Source organism: Pyrus communis, chromosome 12 (assembly GCF_963583255.1).
Source record: "Pyrus communis chromosome 12, drPyrComm1.1, whole genome shotgun sequence".
Classification (NCBI taxonomy): domain Eukaryota; kingdom Viridiplantae; phylum Streptophyta; class Magnoliopsida; order Rosales; family Rosaceae; genus Pyrus; species Pyrus communis.
In genome coordinates this window covers 14,004,682-14,023,708 of record NC_084814.1, presented here as the reverse complement: position 1 = coordinate 14,023,708, position 19,027 = coordinate 14,004,682, and the positions used below count along the sequence as shown (strand labels likewise).

General features: G+C 37.6%; 2 protein-coding genes across 2 annotated transcripts; one reads left to right on the top strand and one right to left on the bottom strand.

Moving 5' to 3' along the window:
* Window positions 1–9,760: 9,760 nt before the first annotated feature.
* LOC137710779 (F-box protein PP2-A12-like) lies at window positions 9,761–12,375 on the top strand. Its single transcript, XM_068449903.1, has 3 exons — window positions 9,761–10,208; window positions 10,581–10,699; window positions 11,691–12,375. Exons 1-3 carry the CDS (start codon window positions 9,882–9,884, stop codon window positions 12,112–12,114), a joined length of 870 nt encoding a protein of 289 aa, XP_068306004.1. The 5' UTR covers window positions 9,761–9,881; the 3' UTR covers window positions 12,115–12,375.
* A 2,052-nt stretch (window positions 12,376–14,427) lies between these two features.
* On the bottom strand, window positions 14,428–18,343 carry LOC137711422 (uncharacterized). The gene is made up of 4 exons (XM_068450660.1): window positions 18,229–18,343; window positions 16,315–16,369; window positions 15,316–15,667; window positions 14,428–15,227 (listed from the first exon to the last, which is right to left on the bottom strand). Exons 2-4 carry the CDS (start codon window positions 16,335–16,337, stop codon window positions 14,610–14,612), a joined length of 993 nt encoding a protein of 330 aa, XP_068306761.1. The 5' UTR covers window positions 16,338–16,369; window positions 18,229–18,343; the 3' UTR covers window positions 14,428–14,609.
* Between the last annotated feature and the right edge of the window lie 684 nt (window positions 18,344–19,027).

Genomic DNA, 19,027 nt, shown 5'->3' with positions numbered 1-19,027 from the left:
AGAAGATCAACGATTTGTGTTTGTGTAAAATTGTGATTTGAAATGTAGCTATTAGCAACCATGGACATGTGTTGAAGTTTGTTCAAAAGTTCTTGTTCGGATAAGCCATCTATGTTCCACTCATAAAGTTTGTCGGCTGAAACTGAAAATTGATTTTGAATATTTCGTTCTTCAAATTGAAGGTCAGGAGGAGTTGGCCTGGGATACCAGTTTTTTGTGAGAGAAGTAGGGTTGACCGGATGAGTACGAATACGTTTTAAATCAAGAGTTGGTTGAAGATCAATGTTGTGAAAAGCATTTTCAATATTTTGAATAGCAGAACTAGTTTCCGTGTCCTGAGAAGAATCTGGATCAGATGTGTTTTCTTCTTCGACAGAAACATCATTGTTTTGCAAAACACTAACAACTTTCTCTTTTTTGAGCTCAGTGAGCATATGATCAATTGTTTGTAAAGTAGTCATGGATTTTAAAGCAGTGGAACTTGAAGAAGTATCAGTAAAATTTACTAAAGGTTTTTCTTTTTGAGAAGATTTTGGTTAAGACAATTTGTCGATTTTGGTTTCAATTTTGTCTAACTGTTTTCCAATAGTATGAAGACTTTGGTTTGTAAAATTATTCTGTTCAATGACAGGTTTAAAACCAGAATCTTCTTTTGGAATTTTGAAAGGAGTTGCGGGAATGTTGGTATTACCGGCGGAAATCAAAATAGTTTCTTTGGGAGGATGACTAGAAGAAATCAAAGTTTTGTCTTCCTTAACCCAATTTTCTTTGGTGACAACCGTAACTTTATTTTTTGTTTCATAATGTTTTTCAATAAAATCAAAGAAAGATATTTCAAATTGGTATTGTTCTACAAAAGCTTTCCATTCGGCATATATGGCTAGCTTTTCTTCATCACAATACTTTTTTCTAAAAATATTTCTTCTGGGGATGTTTTCCTCAGAAGCGATGTCAGCTTTAAGCTTCCTCCATCGTATTTTATGTGGTTTGTTTAAAACAAGTAATTGGTGATTCACCGATGTTGTTTCAAAATCAGAAGGAGTTGGAGAAGTGGGTTCTTCTTGGTTTGAAGGATGATAAACAGGATGTGCAACTTGTGAAGAAATGTCGACAAACTTTAATTTGAGTAAATCATTGACTAAATCTTGTTGTGCAGCTTCTTGCTCTTTTAACTTTTTGTTTACTAACGATTTGATCAAATCTTGATCTCGACTCAGTCTATCGGTTTACGTGGATCCAGAAAAAGATTGTCTGCTAGGAGCAAAAGATTTGTGTGACAAAACTGATTCACAAGATTTTCTTGTTGGACGATCAAAATTGATTTTAACTGTGCCGTCAAAATATTGTTCAATGTTGTCGAGATTAACGAGGCTGTTTTGGACGGAAACCGGCTTACTTTCATTAATTAAACACCAATCTGAAGGGAGACTGATGTCTGACCACCTAATGGTTCTTGGAACTCTTATGTTTGCGCTTTCTTGGGTTGTTTGGATTAAAAGAGTGTGGTCGCGAGGACTTTTGTTTAAAGCTTGAAAATTCATGTTTGTGCCAGTGACTTTGTAATAAATTCTAAAAATAAGTGCCAAAGGTTGTGTTCCTTCCAGGACTTGGTACCCGGAGGTTTTGATATTAAGAGTAAGAGCTTTTAAAACATGTGGATCTGAAAGACTTATTGTGAGATCAGGAAAGCAATCAAAATGGATAGGTCCGTTGTAAAGACTAGATTCGATCATTCCTAGTATACTATCGTTGAAATCAGTAAATCGAGCGTCGCGTAAACATAAAAGGATGGAAGTGTTAAGACCTTTTCGTGTTAACAGTTTAACTGCGATTTGAACTAAACCAATATGAAGATAGTTATGACCATTTTTACGATGTGCTTTGATTTGTTCTGGAGAAAATAATTGACAAGTCTCATGTTCTTTGCTAAGAGTATAAGCCTTCTCAACTGTTTTGACGTGATGTTCGGATTTAAAAGAGGTCAAAGACCATTTTTTCTTGTAAATATTTTGGGTTGAAACTTTTGGAATGTTCCAGTCGGAAAAATCAATACTTTCGTCTGTTTGAAAATCCAGTTTTTGTTCTTCATTGACAATGTCAGGTATAGTTCCTAAGTTGGATCTAGAGCTAGTGCTGGCCATTGAACTAGATCTAAATAATCTACTCATTATATGCACAAAACAAGTATACTATATGCAAGACTTAAAAGATTCACCTTCCTCGTATGTCTAGACTCTTCCCCCGCTCATGCGCTCCGCTCATGCCTCTCCTGGGACTTATTGTTTGGACCACGTCTTACTGTTTGGCTGGAAGAAAGAAGAACTGAGGACCGACGATTAAGAAATGCAGATAAGATACAAGTATGTGAATAACAATGAACAGATTAAATAGATGCTAATGCAATTACCAACCACTTGGCTCTGATACCAAATGGGGCGGAACTAACAACAGCAGGCGGCAAAGCCGTCCATAGAATTTAAACAACAGCAGGCGGCAAAGCCGTCCATGGAATTTAAAGTGCGGAAGTAAAACATATAAAAACAACATATATATATATATATATATAAACGACTAATAATGCAACTAACGATGCATAAACAACGATAATATAATGCATGGCATAAGACAAATAAACGTTTCAATCAATTTTTGGGAAAATATATGTATATAGGTATATACGGGAAACCAAAAGCCCACTCACTGGTATGTGGAAAGGTCGTAACCCCCTTGCCTCGAGTGACCACGCTCGTCCTCGGGATAGGTATCACCTATATGCGAAACAACTACAAAAACGTTAATTTTAAAGCACATAACCAACCTTTAGAAATAACTTCTCATACAATGCTCAAATGGGGGTGTATGAATACACTAACGTGATCTACTCAACCTCAGGAACATCCCCATATTTTAAAAATAATTTTTCACTGACGCCGTTAGGAATATTCCGTCAGACTTAACAGATTCCGTCAACGGCGTCAAGAATATTCCATCAGACTTGACGGAATATTCCGTCGTCTTCTCCGGCGAGCCTCCGACACCGTCGCCGGCGCCGGAAAACTGGGAAAATTTTAAATTGTCCTATCTTCTTCGTTTTTCATCCAAATTTCATAAAATTGGTACCAAAATGAAGCTTAGAACTAGAGGAACACAATCATACCACTTTCAAGTACTAAAATCCACGAAATCTCACCTGAAAAATCAACCCAACTCCGGCCAACCTCGAAACTAGTGATCCCGACGTCCAAAACCTTCAAACGAACCACCCCAAGCCTCCTAGGGACCTCACCAAACTACCTACAAGCTTGAAATTCCCTAAAACGTGAGAAATCACGTGCACATGAACAGTACCAAAATTGGGCATCGTAAGTTCGACGTGAAAACGAAGGTATTCTCACCTGAAAAAGGTATGGTTGGACTCCTACAAGCCTCACGAGCAAGAATATGGTCTAGGTTTCTTCGATCTGTGGATATTTGAATGGGTTTGTGGGTGTGTCCGTACGTTTCAAAGGAAATGGGAAGGAATGGGGCTCGGGACAAGGTGCAAGAAACAGGAGGAAAGGTGGTGAAGTGTGGGAAAGTGTGTGTGGCCTACAACATGCCAACAAAACTCAAAAACAACCATAAAACGAAAAGGAAACGCACTAGGGGTAAAACTGTCTTTTCACACGTACGTTTTAATATTTCTGGAACGGGTTGTCACAGGGCTGCTGGCTTTATGTAATAGTATAAATAGTCAAACAATAAGACCATTAATTATCTAACACTTTCTGTTTTTTTGTTTTTTTGTTTGTTTGTCAAAATCAATTATCTAACACTGATGATGAAGTAAACATTTGATTAACCATGCATCAAGATGATTTTTTTATTTTTTATTTTTTAACAAACGATATTATCTACATTAAAAAAAGGGGGTTGTATTTAGCCTCATAATTGATTAGCAAAATGTGATTCGATTCAATGATAATTAAATCTAAAACCTCTCACTTACAAGTGAAGAGAAATACTATTTCACTGTAATACTAAGTGACAAGATGATCTATTATTTATGAATAAGGCATGTCATTGATAACAGAGTTGTTCGCATACCCAGAAAAAATGAAACCAATAAAACAGTGTTCAACAGAATTAAAGAGATAACTCTTTAATCCAAAAATAGTCATTTTATCTTAATTTTCCTTATTTTTACAATGATGTCCATTTCCTTAATTTGATCTAAGAATCTCCATTTTCCCTAATATTCTGATATGATTTGATTCAAATTCCAACAAAAGAAAAAAAAATATGATTCTAATTAGCCCACAATCTTATCCTCCAATATGTTAATCAAATTGAGAAAATACCTCTAATCCACAAAATTTAAGAAAATCATCTCCTATTAAGAGAAATAATTAAAATCCATTATCCAAAAAACAAAGTGAGAAACCAAAGTCAAAAATTCCAATACCAGAAGCAGTTTACTGTGTAAACCAATCATTATTCCACGGAAAGGGATCATCTCTTCTCTTGATCCTTTTTTCCTAATTTATTAAATCAGGAAATTTGTACTGTTGAAAATTGATTTAACGGTTATAAAAAAATGTCTATTTTAAAAGTTATAATAACTTTAACTGTTTAATCAATTTTTAACAGCATAAATTTTTTGATTTGATGAATTAGAAGGAATGGATTCGGAGAAGATCATTTCCCAAGTCCACAGCTATCCATCTTTTTCTAAATAAAAAAATCTCAATAAACGACAAGATCCTGGTCTCTCCATTTTATTCTCACACATCAGGCCGCTGTCCTCCCTCCTTTTCTAGGGAACCAAACAAACAGCAAAAACACAATCCTCCCACAGCTTGTATTCTTCTACGCGTCCCGTCCCCTCTAAATATCATCAAGTTTAATGTTGGTTTTGATAATACCAGAACTCAAGAACCCTAGTTAACTTTTATAAGAAGTCTCCTGAAACATAAAACTGTTCTTCTCATATATTATCAATCTGAAGATTACAGTTTTTAAAGGGAATAAAACTCAAAACAAATGACAGCAACTCTCCCACGATCTTATGCAGATTTCGTGGAGAGTATAACCTTAAACAACGGAAGCAATCCTAACAGTGGTGAACATGCTCAACCACGTCTCCTACTTACTAGGGATTGTGCATGACTTGGTCTCTGCATGGCCAGTCAGCTTTTATTTAATTTAAAATTAATTAAACTTAACTAAACAACTCTTAACACCCTCCCTTAAACTGATTTCTACTAAAAACAGTTTAGGGTTTTGGTTACCAACACAAACTCATCATCAGCTCATTTAACCTTCATGCATCCTGCTTGATTTTTCTGCCCATTGTTCCTCGAGATTTTTGAGTGAAAGCACTCCAAGTAACTTCCTCAATTTCTCGAACTGGGGCTGTTTGAGTGACTTTGTAAGTATATCCGCCAACTGGTCTCCACTCTTGCAATACTCGAGCTCAATTATACCATCATTGCACAGATTTCGCAGAAAATGAAAACGAACATCAATATGCTTACTTCTTCCATGCAGTACAGGGTTTCTGGATAACTTTATAGCAGAAACATTATCACAGAAAATGGTTGTTGAACCCTCTTGTTTTTCACCGAGTGCTTCAAGCATTCTTCTCAACCAAATAGCTTGGCATGCACTAGAAGTCGCTGCTACAAACTCTGCCTCAGTAGTGGATAAAGTTACGATTTGTTGTTTCTTTGAAGACCATGCAACTGCTCCAGAATTCAGAATAAAAGCATGTCCTGAAGTGCTCTTCCGGTCATCAATGTCCCCTGCATAGTCACTATCGGTGAATCCGACAAAATCTGAACCTCCTTGACTTTTGTAGAGTACTCCATAGTCACTTGTTCCCTTTACATATCTCAGGATCCGTCTTGCTGCATTCATATGCATCTCAGTTGGTCTTTCCATATATCTGCTAATGACACTTACTCCATACATTAAATCAGGTCGTGTGAAAGTCAAGTACATGAGACTTCCCACGAGTTGCTTGTACAAGGAACTGTCTGCTGCTGCTCCATTTACATCCTTGCTTAGCTTTAATCCAGGCTCTAATGGTGTTCCAATCTCCTTGCAATCAGCCATTTTAAACTTCTCAAGAACTTCTAGTGCATATTTCCTTTGACAAATGAATTTTCCAGCAGCCTTCTGAATCACCTCAACTCCCAGGAAATAACTCATTAATCCGAGATCAGTCATCTCAAATTCCTTCATCATAGAATTCTTAAAGTCTTCTATCATTTCAGCTTTATTGCTAGTATAAATTAAATCATCTACATACAAGCAAAGGATTAGCATATCTCCTCCAATCTCACCTTTAACATAAAGTGAATGATCATAGGGACATTTTTGAAACCCTAGCTTTCCAAGGTGAGCATCAATTCGACTATACCAGGCACGAGGCGCTTGTTTCAGTCCATAAAGCGCCTTCTTCAGTTTATACACCTTTCCTTCTTCTCCCTTCTTCTCATAACCTTGTGGCTGATCGACGTACACCTCCTCATGCAATTCTCCATGCAAGAACGCTGATTTTACATCCAATTGATAAATCAACCATGAATGTTTAGCAGCTAGTGAAATAACTAACCTTATTGAATCTTGCTTAGCCACGGGAGCAAACACTTCCTTGTAATCAATGCCGTGCTTTTGCTTGTATCCCTTTACCACCAAACGAGCCTTGTGCTTATCTACTTCTCCTTTCTCATTGATCTTTGTTCGAAACACCCATTTTACACCAATGGTCTTATGTCCCTTTGGCAAAACTGTCAACTCCCATGTGTTGTTCTTTTCAATGGATCTTAGTTCACTATCCATTGCAGCCTTCCACTTTATCTCTTTTGAAGCCTCTTCAAAAGTGATTGGATCACTATCTACAAATAGCGCAAAATGAACACTGTCATCATCTGAGCTAGTGTAGCTTGAATCATAATCCATCATCCAAGCTGGCCTCTTCCTTGAACCTTCACCCCTTAAGTTATATCTCACTTCTTCAACTTGATGTGGTACTACTTCAGTTTGAAGTGGGGTTTGGGCTGTGATGGTTTCTTCATCAGAGTCATCATCAACTTGTATCTGTTGGTTGTTCTTCATGTCTTCAGACCATCTCCATGTTGTATTCTCATCAAATACTACATCCCGACTGATAATGATCTTCTCAGTTTTAGGATTGTACAACCTATAAGCTTTAGACACATCGCTTACACCAAGAAACACACATTTTTCACCCTTGTTATCCAGTTTCTTTCTTCTCTCATCTGGAATGTGTGCATATGCTATGCACCCAAACACCTTGAAATGATCCACAGAGGGCTTTCTCCCATTCCAAGCCTCTTGGGGTGTCATATTTTTAACAGAAAACGTGGGACTTCTGTTAAGAATATGGACTGCCCAAAGAACTGCCTCAGGCCAAAATTGTTTTGGAACTTCTCCCTTTGCTAGAAGGGTTCGAACCATGTTGAGTATGGTTCTATTTTTCCTCTCCGAGACCCCATTTTGCTGCGGTGTATAAGCTGCAGTGAGCTGCCTTTTTATTCCATTTTTGTCACACAAAGCTTCAAACTCCTTCGAACAAAACTCTCCTCCACGGTCAGTGCGCAAACACTTGATTTTCTTTTCAGATTCATTCTCAACAAGAGCCTTGAAACTCTTGAATGCATCAAATGCCTCTGACTTCTCATGCAAGAAATAAACCCATGTTTTTCTACTGAAATCATCAATAAAGGAAATAAAGTACCTTTTCCCTCCATTCGAACTTGGATTAATTGGTCCACATAAGTCCGAGTGGACCAATTCCAAAATTGAGTGAGCTCTCGTTGCTTTTCCAATTGGGAATGCTTCTCTTGGCTGCTTTGCTATGACACACTCCTCACAAACCTTGGTTTGATTTGTGATTTTAGGCAAGCCTGTCACCATCTTCTTCTGGTAGAGAGTTCTTAAGCCATTAAAATGCAAATGACCAAACCTATGATGCCACAGCCATGTTTCATCATCTTCTTTGGCAACCAAGCAAGCATTCACACTCTTAAGCTTCAACGGGAACAACCTGTTTGGTGACATTTTCACCACAGCAATAGAGCCTCTCTTTGGATCATATATTTCGCATTCTCCTTTAAATATAGTGATCTTATATCCTTTATCTTGAAGCTGTCCAGCGCTTAGAAGATTTGTCTTCAAATCAGGAATGAAAAAGACATTTGAAATTGTCTCAATGAAGTCATTTTTGGTCCTGATTTGAATATCTCCTTTTCCCATCACGTTCACTGTTGACTTATCCCCAAAACTCACAGTAGTACGAAAACTTTCATCCAGGTTAACAAAGGATGCTTTACACCCGCTCATGTGATTGCTACACCCAGTATCCACATACCAAGTCTCTTGGTCAAAGTCCTCCGCCACATGAAATGCCATCAGCAGCGTTTCTTCCTCCTTTGTCTCAATAAAGTTTGACTTATCTCCCTTCTCTTTAGGAAGCTTGGTGTAACACTCATTTCTGTAGTGTCCATAGTTACCACATCTGTAACATTCTATCTGTGATTTGTCAAACTGCTCCTTGCCTTTTCCTTGACGATCATCCTCTTTCTTTGAGACATAAGATGATTTGCTATCATCTTTATTCCCAAACCGTCCACCATCTCGATTTCCACGACCTCCTCTTCCACGACCACGTCCACCTCTTCCACGTCCTCTTCCTCCTCTTGAACTTGAAGATTCAGTGAAGGTGAAAGCCTTCAAAGCTTGCTCCTGGGAGCCTCCTCGGTTGAGCTTCTGCTCATGAACCAGTAAAGAACTTTGTAGCTCATCTATTGACATATCCTCTATGTCATTTGACTCCTCAATTGAGCAGACCACGTAGTCGAACTTAGGAGCCATTGATCTCAAGATTTTCTCCACTACTTCATTATCTTCAATCTTGTGACCATGGATTCTCATCTTGTTAGCCATTGACATAGCCTTTCCAATGTACTCATTCACAGATTCCCCATTCTTCATTTGAAGAGTCTCAAAGTCTCTTCTTATAGCTTGAAGCTGTGCTCGCTTCACCTTTCTGGATCCTTGATACTTCTTCTTCATTGACTCCCATATTTGGTGGGAGGTGTCCTTCTCGAGAATAGTTTCGAGAATGGATCTGTCAATCGCCTGGAATAGGTAATTCTTTACCTTTAAATCTTTCAATTTCTGTTCATCAACCTTCTTTTGTTGTGCCGTTGTCAAAATACCTTCAGGTATCTCAAACCCCATTTCCACAAGGTCAAAGTACTCTTTAGACCTTAAGAAGTTTTCCATCAACATGCTCCAATGGTCGTAATGACCATCGAACTTGGGAATGGCTGGCTGCACAAAGCTTTCTGTTGCCTTTTCACTCGACATTGTTTCTTTCTGAGACCTCTAAAAACTGGCTCTGATACCAAATGTTGGTTTTGATAATACCAGAACTCAAGAACCCTAGTTAACTTTTATAAGAAGTCTCCTGAAACATAAAACTGTTCTTCTCATATATTATCAATCTGAAGATTACAGTTTTTAAAGGGAATAAAACTCAAAACAAATGACAGCAACTCTCCCACGATCTTATGCAGATTTCGTGGAGAGTATAACCTTAAACAACGGAAGCAATCCTAACAGTGGTGAACATGCTCAACCACGTCTCCTACTTACTAGGGATTGTGCATGACTTGGTCTCTGCATGGCCAGTCAGCTTTTATTTAATTTAAAATTAATTAAACTTAACTAAACAACTCTTAACAGTTTCATACTTTTTGCCACCATTAAATCTTCCATGTCAACTCCCACCATACCCACCTCTCTCTCTCCTCTATTCTCCTAGCTTTCTCTCTCTTTCTCTCTCTAGGATTACTGTCTTCTGTTTGACTATGGGTGCGGGTTTCTCTTCTGTATTCAAATCGGAAAACCCAGTTACAGTCGGATCTTTGCCATCGAAACCCGGTCTCGGCGATTTGCCGGAGAGCTGCGCGGCGATGATTCTGGGGTATTTGGACCCGCCGGAGATTTGCAAATTGGCGAAGCTGAATCGGGCGTTTCGCGGCGCTTCTTGGGCTGATTTCATTTGGGAATCGAAATTGCCGTCGAATTATCAAACTATTGTGGGCAAAGTGTTCGGCGATGGATTGGAAAATCTGGGTAAGAGAGATGTTTATACGAGGCTTTGTCAGCCCAACTCTTTCGATGATGGAACCAAGGTGGGTCATCTTTCGTTTTGTTTTCTGGGTTTTGTTTCTTGTTTTCTGTTTGGGTGCCGAGAAAGCGTGGGAAAATTGGGAAAGTTAGATTCTTTGAATTATGTTGTATCATTGTTGTGTGGGTTTGATTGGTTTCTCTGTTTTCTCATAAATCGAATTTCGTTTTCGGTTTTTGTTTAGCAGAAATCGTATTGAAAGATGAAAATTTATTGTTCAAAGTCTAGATATTTTCTAGTGCCAGGACTAGAAATTCAACAAGTTTGACTTTCCTTAAGAATTAGTATTTTCCATCTTTTAATTTATTAATTTGTTTCTTTGTTCCCTTGTTTTGATTTAGTGCGGTGTTTGATAAATTTTGTGTTGTGGGTGTAGACAATTTGGCTGGATAAAAGTACAGGATCAGTTTGCTTGTCGATTTCTTCTAAGGGATTAGCAATTACCGGCATTGATGATCGAAGATATTGGAATCATATTCCAACTGTAGAATCTAGGTAAGAACAATGGCATTTTTTCTTTTTTAGTCATTGGATTCTGGAGAAATGTGAAGATTTGTATGTTGCGGATTGATGGTACTTTATGGCTTTTTCCAAATATTTTTGCAATTTTAAATTATTAATGCACGATTTTGGGGTTGGAAGGTTGTGGCTGTGATTGTCCGTGGCTCGGTAATGGCTTTTGAAGTTTTTCAGGTCAAGCATGCCAAAACAAAAAAAAACATTGTGGCAATCTCGTTTTTTTCGAGATGTTTGCAATCGATCTAGTGATCAATGTTTTCTTCAATATGATTGCGATCGATCTAATGATCAATGTTAACTGTTTGGTTAAACATGATCTGTTATCTCATCATCTGCATAGAAGTATTTCCTTTCTGTTTTTGAAAGGATAGGAGGGAGGAGTCTATAAATATGTAAGTTTATTTGGTCACCGAAAATAACGAGAATGGGCTAATATCGTATTTGAGGATGATGTACCCGGTCCCTTGAGACTACGAAGTATTTGTAGTACATAGTTTCTTCTTGAAGTTGATGTTATTTAAGCTTGTCAGAAGTTATGAAGCATCTGATATTGAAATGGCTCGATTTCAGCCTACTTAGAGCTAGTGAAACTCTTCAAAAAATAAAAAGCTCCCTGTATTAAGAAAAAGTTGAGATTTTTCCGTGATTTGAACGTATTTGAATTGCTAACAGGCCATTTTATGAACTTGTTTGTACTGTTGCATTTATGGCTGCGTTCCTGCTAGTGGATTCCGTCCTACAAACTGTGTCTAAAATCAGTTACAAAATGAAACCCAAAGCATATAGAGTACGAGATTGGTGTGTATTTTTATGTTTATTCATATGATGGTTCTCATTTGAGCTTTGTGACTAATACAATGCATCTTAATGTGATCGTGTGAAATAAACCGAAGGGTTGTGTATTGCTTACCTTTGAACTACAAGTATTTGTCGAATTAATTCGTAATTTTTCTTTGCTGGAACACAGATTTTGCTCAGTTGCATATCTTCAGCAAATATGGTGGTTTGAAGTTGATGGGGAGGTTGAGTTTCCATTTCCTGTCGGGACATACAGCCTATTCTTCAGGTTGCAGCTGGGACGGTCTTCTCAGAAAAGGTTTGGTCGCCGAGTTTGCAATATTGAGCATGTCCACGGTTGGGACATAAAACCCGTGAGGTTCCAACTATGGACTTCAGAAGGTCGTTATGCCTCGTCTCAGTGCTTTTTAACGGAACCTGGAAAATGGAATTACTACCTTGTTGGGGACTTTGTTGTGGAGAACCCGAATGCATCAACGAAGCTTAAACTCTCCATGACCCAGATCGATTGCACCCATACCAAAGGCGGTCTCTGTTTAGACTCTGTACTTATATACCCTAGTGAATTTAGAGAAAGGCTAAAGCATTTTTAGTTTGCGCTTAAGCTTTTTATCGGTAGGAAGCTCTGTATCATAGCGGTAGATGGTGTCGAAAAGAAATCGAAATTAGGTAGTGAATGTGTCCTTTTGGAGTGTCCTGTGTATTTAAGCAAAGAAGGGTGTAAATTCGTTTTTGATTCGTTTAATTAGTGACAGTGGATTAAGATTTTGCAAGTCCGTCTGTCTTCATGGTTGACGGTTTCTGCTTCGTTATGGGATTTTGAGAAATTAATCATAATATTTACAGTTTGAGAATTGATTGAATATCGTGGTTCCCTTAATGCGTGTAGATTGAATTAGATTTTGAAACACAACCTATTATTTTCTTTATTATTTGCTTTCGCTAACGGTTGCAACTTTCAGCTCCACACCAATGCGCAAGAGAGACGGATGGGGGTTTGAATTAGAGTTACGGAAAATAGAATTGGGTTTATTTAGCAGGCAAGTAGAAGGCAAAGAACCGTAATCTCTCTACGACCAACAACAATGTTTGGGTTCGTCAACTCAAGGCTTGGTCACGATCTCTGGAAATATGTAGATGGTTCTCTCTCTCTTCTTACAGTCGCTTGTCCTCAGTACCTGTGTTGGTACCAACAGGATCAACTGATGATTAGTAATCTCATGAGTACGATCTCTGAATCTTTACTTCATATCACTATTGCTTGTGATACCTCCCATGCTTTATGGGATTGTCTCCAATAGGTCTCACACGCTTTTCATCTCTTCACCCATCACTTTCTTCATGGCGGCCCTCAAGTAGGGGCGATCCTAGGGATTATGGTCAGGATCCTTGGTTTTTTGCTCAAAAGTTTGCGCCCTCTTCTCCCGAGCGTCTTATTCTGCTCGAATCCTTCTTCGGTTCATTACCTCGCGAGCATCCTAACCTCCACTTCCGACGTCCAGGGGATGTTAGGGAGGGTTTGCTGGTGTCAGACCACTATCATGATGCTCGGCACATTACATACTTTGGTTAGCTTGGTAAAAAAATGCAACCAAATTGTATGCATTTCTCAGAGATGGCGCCAATCTGTTCATGCTTAAAATTAGGAGGTCAACAAAGACCCATATGATGGGCCTTTGGTGAGCTTCAATACAGACTATAAGAATTTGACATCAAGGTTTAAATGGTTTAGCCTTAAAATTGGGTTACTTCCAGTGTAGTGCTCTGTGTATGTACTGAATATAGATTACAAGATGCGCTTGATTATAGTGTAATCTTTTATTTTCTCTTATGTGTCCGATCGTCTATAAGATGTACTCGTCTCCCTTATATAGGCCTCCAATGAGCCCAAAGGTCCTAGGTTCTCAAGGACTCCCACTGCTCTAGCACTAAATGATCTTAACATGTAAGCTTAACTTGTTGATGATTCCTCCTCTATTTAGTCGACACATAGAGATGAAGTGATAGTTGCTCAGAACTAGTTGAAAGGTTTTTTGGGTCAACACGTATCGAGCGCTCCGTTCGATCTTAAGTAACTGAGGAAATGCCTACCCAAGCGCTTTGTCTAACAACCTTTATGTCTTTTTATAGGTTTTTGTTTTCACTGACGGCCAACAAGTGGCTTGGAGTTGACATCCAAGTATGTTTGTCTCTGGGGCCTCGTGCTATAAAGTTGTCAGTTTACCCACTTGCCTCAAGTGGTTAGAAAGTACTTTATGAGAAGGTGATTGACCTCCTTGTCGATAGTCAAACCAGACAGTGGAGCGATCATCTATAGTGCTCAGAGTTGCTTCCTTCAGTTCTATTAGGCCAACTTTTTAGCCAAATGCCTTTGTTGTCTTCTTCTTCTCTGAATCTTCTTTGGGCTTTTGCTGGACATTCTCTAGGCCTGTATTATTTTAGGGGCGTATAAGAACTCCGAGTTAACAACCTAATCATCATGAAGCACTACAAAATAATAGTTAACAAAAACGCTTATAGACATCGGTATTTCCTATATAATCATTCTCCAACTAGCCCAAGATCTTAACGTTCATGAAAATAAACTACTAACAAACTATAAAACTAAATCACACCCTCAACAAACTAGAATTCTTAATGTTATTAGCACTCTTTTGAATTCTAAAATTTTCTTCCCGAACACCCAACAACTTGAGTTACCATCATACTCGAACCAAGACTTCTATAACAAGAAAACCCCAACAAGTACCCAATTCGATATGGGCCCCACCAAAAGAAAATCCATTACTTGGCCATGGTTATTCGTTTTCCATTAGAGTCGGGCAATGACTTATGGTGCTTTGACTCCTATGGAAACAAAGGGTTAGAAAGTGTTACGCCTTTTGCGGTTTTAGCCTGGAAATTACTTCTCCAAAAGCACTTTGGCATTTAAGCTCCTTCGATTTCAAAATTTAGATCAATTATGGCAAAGATTACTGTCACAATCGTCACTAATAAGCAGCGCCAATAATGTTTCAGTCATACCGTTTTATACCAAATATATCATTACAATTGACTAGAAGATTAAACGCGACTGCATAATTATCCTTCAGAAGCCATGCTCTAACAGATGCGTAATGTATACCTTTTTCCTTTCCTCGGACATGGTAAAGAACACTCTCAGCAGGTCATGATTAGTGGCCAGTATATTTATCGCTCTAAAGACTTGCAATCCGGTAAGGCCTTCAATTTTGCTCAAATCACCGTCAAGTTTAGCTTGCAATTCAGCCACTTGTTTATCAGTTGAAAGAACTTTAATCAAAGCATCAATCTTAGACGTCATCGCTTGTACCGAAGCTGCCATACTCCCAAAATTCTTTGTCACCTCCTCCATTACCTTTGCTTTCACCCTGCGACCGGGATCTGAAACACTTGGGGTACTTTGTGCAGGCCTTCGTTGTTGGGTACTAAATGATACATCAAACTGTTCCATCCCTTCAGACTCTGATTCTATATTCGTATCCGCATTCAGAATCACATTTTCACCCAAATCATCGTCCCCGCCATGAGTTTGATCAATGTTTGCATCCTCTTGCCTAATGTCCTCTTCATCATCATCATCATTGCCAACATTTGTACCAGTACGACGACCTTTTTCATATATCTCCCGCAAAACAGGGTAGAATGGAAATGGCTTGCCATACAGTCCACTTGCATCCCTTCTTTTCTACAATTACAGAATATTACAGAAACTATAATCCATGGTCGACAGGAAAATATAAGGAAAAAATGAATAAGGATATCTGCAGACTTACCTTCACCCATTCATCATATACACTTCTATTGCAAACCAACATCATTTGTTTATCATCCCAACTAAATCCACCTTGAGATAACATCTCAGTTAAGGCACAATACTTTTTCTTCAATGTCTTAACTCGTGATTCAATGTGAGGAGACGCTTGTATTCCACAACCTGGCAGTTTAGCTTCCAGCATTGCCTCTATATGGGTTAAGTATCCATTTTTGAAACCATTATCAGCTCGCCACTTGGTGTTGCGATATAATTCTTGCAATGATTCAACTAATGCAGAATCTTCTTTGGTTGTCCAGAAACGTTTGTTTTGACCCCTTCCTCGTTTTCTTATAGCTGAATTAGAATTCATCCTAATAAAATAACAACATAAAAAAAAACATGTGACACAACTACAAACACAGCATAACAATAATTGCATAGCGTAAAAATGATAATTGCGTAATTTAAAATAATTAAAAAAAGGAATGACTTAGAACGGTAATGACTGTGACATGCCATGAATTCTATAGATAATTAAGCACTACGTGGCCGAGTCATAGTTCCATGCTTGCGCACAAGGACACAAAAAAAGGGAAGGAGGTGTATTACATTTCTTGTGGGAAAATAGTTCTTTCCCTTGCTTTGCTGCTTCTCTCGCTCGTGCTCAATCAAATTCCAGTATCAATAGACTTAAATATTAACTGTTTACCCTAAAAGACACGACAACGATGAATAGAGTTAAATTGTAAGTGAACTAATATTTTTTACAATAAAGATATAAGGGATATACATTGCACAGATATACATGATGCATAAAGTCTCACATGTTTCCGAAACAAAAACACTAACAATCCAAGATATACGATCAATTAGCTCTTCAACCGCTAATGGATTGCTGGATATCCTTAGTTCCCTTCGTAGTTCATGTCATATCTGGACACAACTCAGGAAAAATAAATATAAATACAAAGACAGAAGAAGATAAAGGCATGTGTCCAAAGCTGGTACAAGAAATTACCTTTCTTTTAGCAGGAAGCTCATTCCAAAACATAAATTTTGATATCCTCCTAAGTCTGTTACGCAGGACGTGTACTCAGTGAATATGCTTTTGAAAAAAGATCAACAAGTGTACATTAATTCCTAAATTCCCATGAATTTGATATGCTAATTTACTGAAAGGATTTGACAAAAAAAGACTTTTGGATTAGCAAATGAGAAACTTAGTTATCCAAAATTAGCAAATAAATCAGAACAAAAGAAAACAAAGACCAAAATTTTTTGATACACACAGAGTACAAATGGACAGAGAGAGAGAGAGAGCTCAAAAACGAATGATACACATACAGATCTCAATATGGATAAAATACCAGCTGAATTTTATAAGAAAGAATTCAGACCACAATACGATAGTTACAGCATAATGTTTTGGTTGAGATTCTCAGCATGCATTTCATTTACATATAAGTACCTGCCATAACAATTGAGAATATTAAGCCCTTTACGATAAACAAACTACCAAGAATCTTGCTCTATTTACGTATGAAGGTGCATTATACTAACTTATCAGGAAAACTTCTCAGCGTAAAAAAAACATCGCATACACAAAGATAGATGCCTCCAGTCAGCTGTCTGCTCATGGTCTAAACAAATATTGTTTTCTTCATTATAATAAAACCATATTCTTTTGTAAAAACTACCGAAAACAGACCAAAAAGAAAAAAAACATGGAAAGAAAAACAAATATTGTAGGCTAACATCTATGCTCATATGTTGATACCTCTATCTGTCTATCATAATTTCGACCATCATATATTGCCGAAGAAATAAGTAAACTGGAAAGCGGAAACAAACTAGCTCCTAATCCATCATAACCATAGATGGAGTTAGCAATTGCCCTGATGGGGCAGCTGCCCCCACTCAACTTGTAAGAAAAAGAAACAGAAAAACCTTTGTATTCATGATTATCGTGAAGAATACATTAGTTCCACATAAACCTTCATTCTCTAAACTCAATAAACCAATATTTCATCCTCATCCTACTCTCACCTAGTTAATTACATAGTTCTATGGCTGTAGTGACCCAAGATACTTATCGTTGTACAAGAATATGATCAATGAGATTAACAATTAGGCTCTGCCCTTGCTGCTGGATCAACGCTAACAGATGCTAGAACCAGCAAGGAAAGAGATTTCTATCCTATACAAATTCTCTTCCTTTTAGCTCCCGCTTTACCTCTCTAACAAATATCATCCACCCAAATCTGAATCTTTGTAACAATAACATTGTGACACATCATTATTCGATCATTTATAACAATTTTTTTTTTGGATAATAAGTTCATTTTGTTTTCAGAAGTTGGCCTCAGTAAATAAAATTTCTAGCCCCGTCCCTGCTCATATAATTTTTATATGTCGTGCTTAACATGGAAGCAGATTTGATTCTGGCAGCTTCAGAACAAAAACATAAAAACACTAAACTAACCAGTTTGCGGTTATTCATTCCATGGTAAAATATTCACATCATCTAATTCTCTTCTCATAAAAAAATTTAGGAACCCCATCAAACACAAAAAGGGTATAAAAAACAAGGTTGAATCCTAAATTCCTAATTAAATTAACAGACAAATATATACATATATATGTATGTGTGTGTGTGTGTGTGTGTTTGTTGATCACAGAGCAGAACAAACTTCATTCATTCAATACCAAAGGTTCAATCTTTTTGGAATCTTGCAACCAATCTCCATTGGCCTTCACAAAATTTTACCCACAGATTCAGCTATATCAACTATACTACGAAATTCCATAACAATATATTAAAAAAAATTAAATTATAAACTACAGTTGTACTGGAAAAAGAAAAGAAAACCCAACAAAAAAAAAAAGAACTCAAAATGTATGTTCGAATTGGTGGGTTCTCTGGATTACTTACATTTTGGGAAGAAGAAGAAGAAGAAGATTCGGGTCGTTGGCGCTCGATTTTGATTGGTGTCGCCAATCGCGCAGTGGAGGTTTTTCTTCAGTGTTGTGGACTCGGGAATGTTCCTTTCGAATATCGAAACCGCATATGTAGACATCAAACTAGAAGAAGAGCCTTTTGTTGGGCGTATTGGGTTGGTTTCGTTGGGCTAATTTTCCGTGGGAATGGCATTCGTGTCCTGTGTTAACTAGAAAGATGAAGTGTCGATTTAATCTCTGAACTATCATCTTAATGAAAATTAAGTTTCTGAATTATTTTTTTTTGGTAAAATAAGTCCCTAAACTCATTAAAAATTGCTAATTTCATTTCTAATATTATATTTAAAGCTATTTTATCCAATTTTTCGTCAACTTAAGTCACTTTTTAGAGTGTAATCCTATCATCTTCTCACCTATAAGCCCTTAACATTTCGTATAGGTTGCGAATCTAACGTCTTATTTACCTCCAAAGTTAACTTACATTATTTCTTATGAAAAACTACCAATTTACCCTCCAAAGTTAACTCCATACACTAATACTTTATGGAAAAACTACCAATCTACCTTCCAATGTGTATCACATGACAGTAACGTGTCACGCCCCGAACCAGGGTCTGAGGCGTGACAAGATGGTATCATAGCATAGGCATTAGACACCCTTGGATAAAAACTGTGGGAGAAGATTAGCATGAGCCAGATAAGTTTGAATTTAGAAGAATCTATGCGATGGGTTTTGGAAGTAAGGGTTTTGGCCTATAGTGATATGTAGAGTG

What these genes read in the sequence shown, in the direction of transcription:
- LOC137710779 (XM_068449903.1), top strand. Translation starts at nt 9,882, where the DNA reads ATGGGTGCGGGTTTCTCTTCTGTATTCAAATCGGAAAACCCAGTTACA. An exon ending in CTTTCGATGATGGAACCAAG is followed by an intron (nt 10,209 to 10,580) that starts GTGGGTCATCTT and finishes TTGTGGGTGTAG; the next exon opens with ACAATTTGGCTGGATAAAAG. An exon ending in ATTCCAACTGTAGAATCTAG is followed by an intron (nt 10,700 to 11,690) that starts GTAAGAACAATG and finishes GCTGGAACACAG; the next exon opens with ATTTTGCTCAGTTGCATATC.
- LOC137711422 (XM_068450660.1), bottom strand. Translation starts at nt 16,337, where the DNA reads ATGAGCTTCCTGCTAAAAGAAAG. An exon ending in AGCTTCCTGCTAAAAGAAAG is followed by an intron (nt 15,668 to 16,314) that starts GTAATTTCTTGT and finishes TTATTTTATTAG; the next exon opens with GATGAATTCTAATTCAGCTA. An exon ending in TATATGATGAATGGGTGAAG is followed by an intron (nt 15,228 to 15,315) that starts GTAAGTCTGCAG and finishes CTGTAATTGTAG; the next exon opens with AAAAGAAGGGATGCAAGTGG.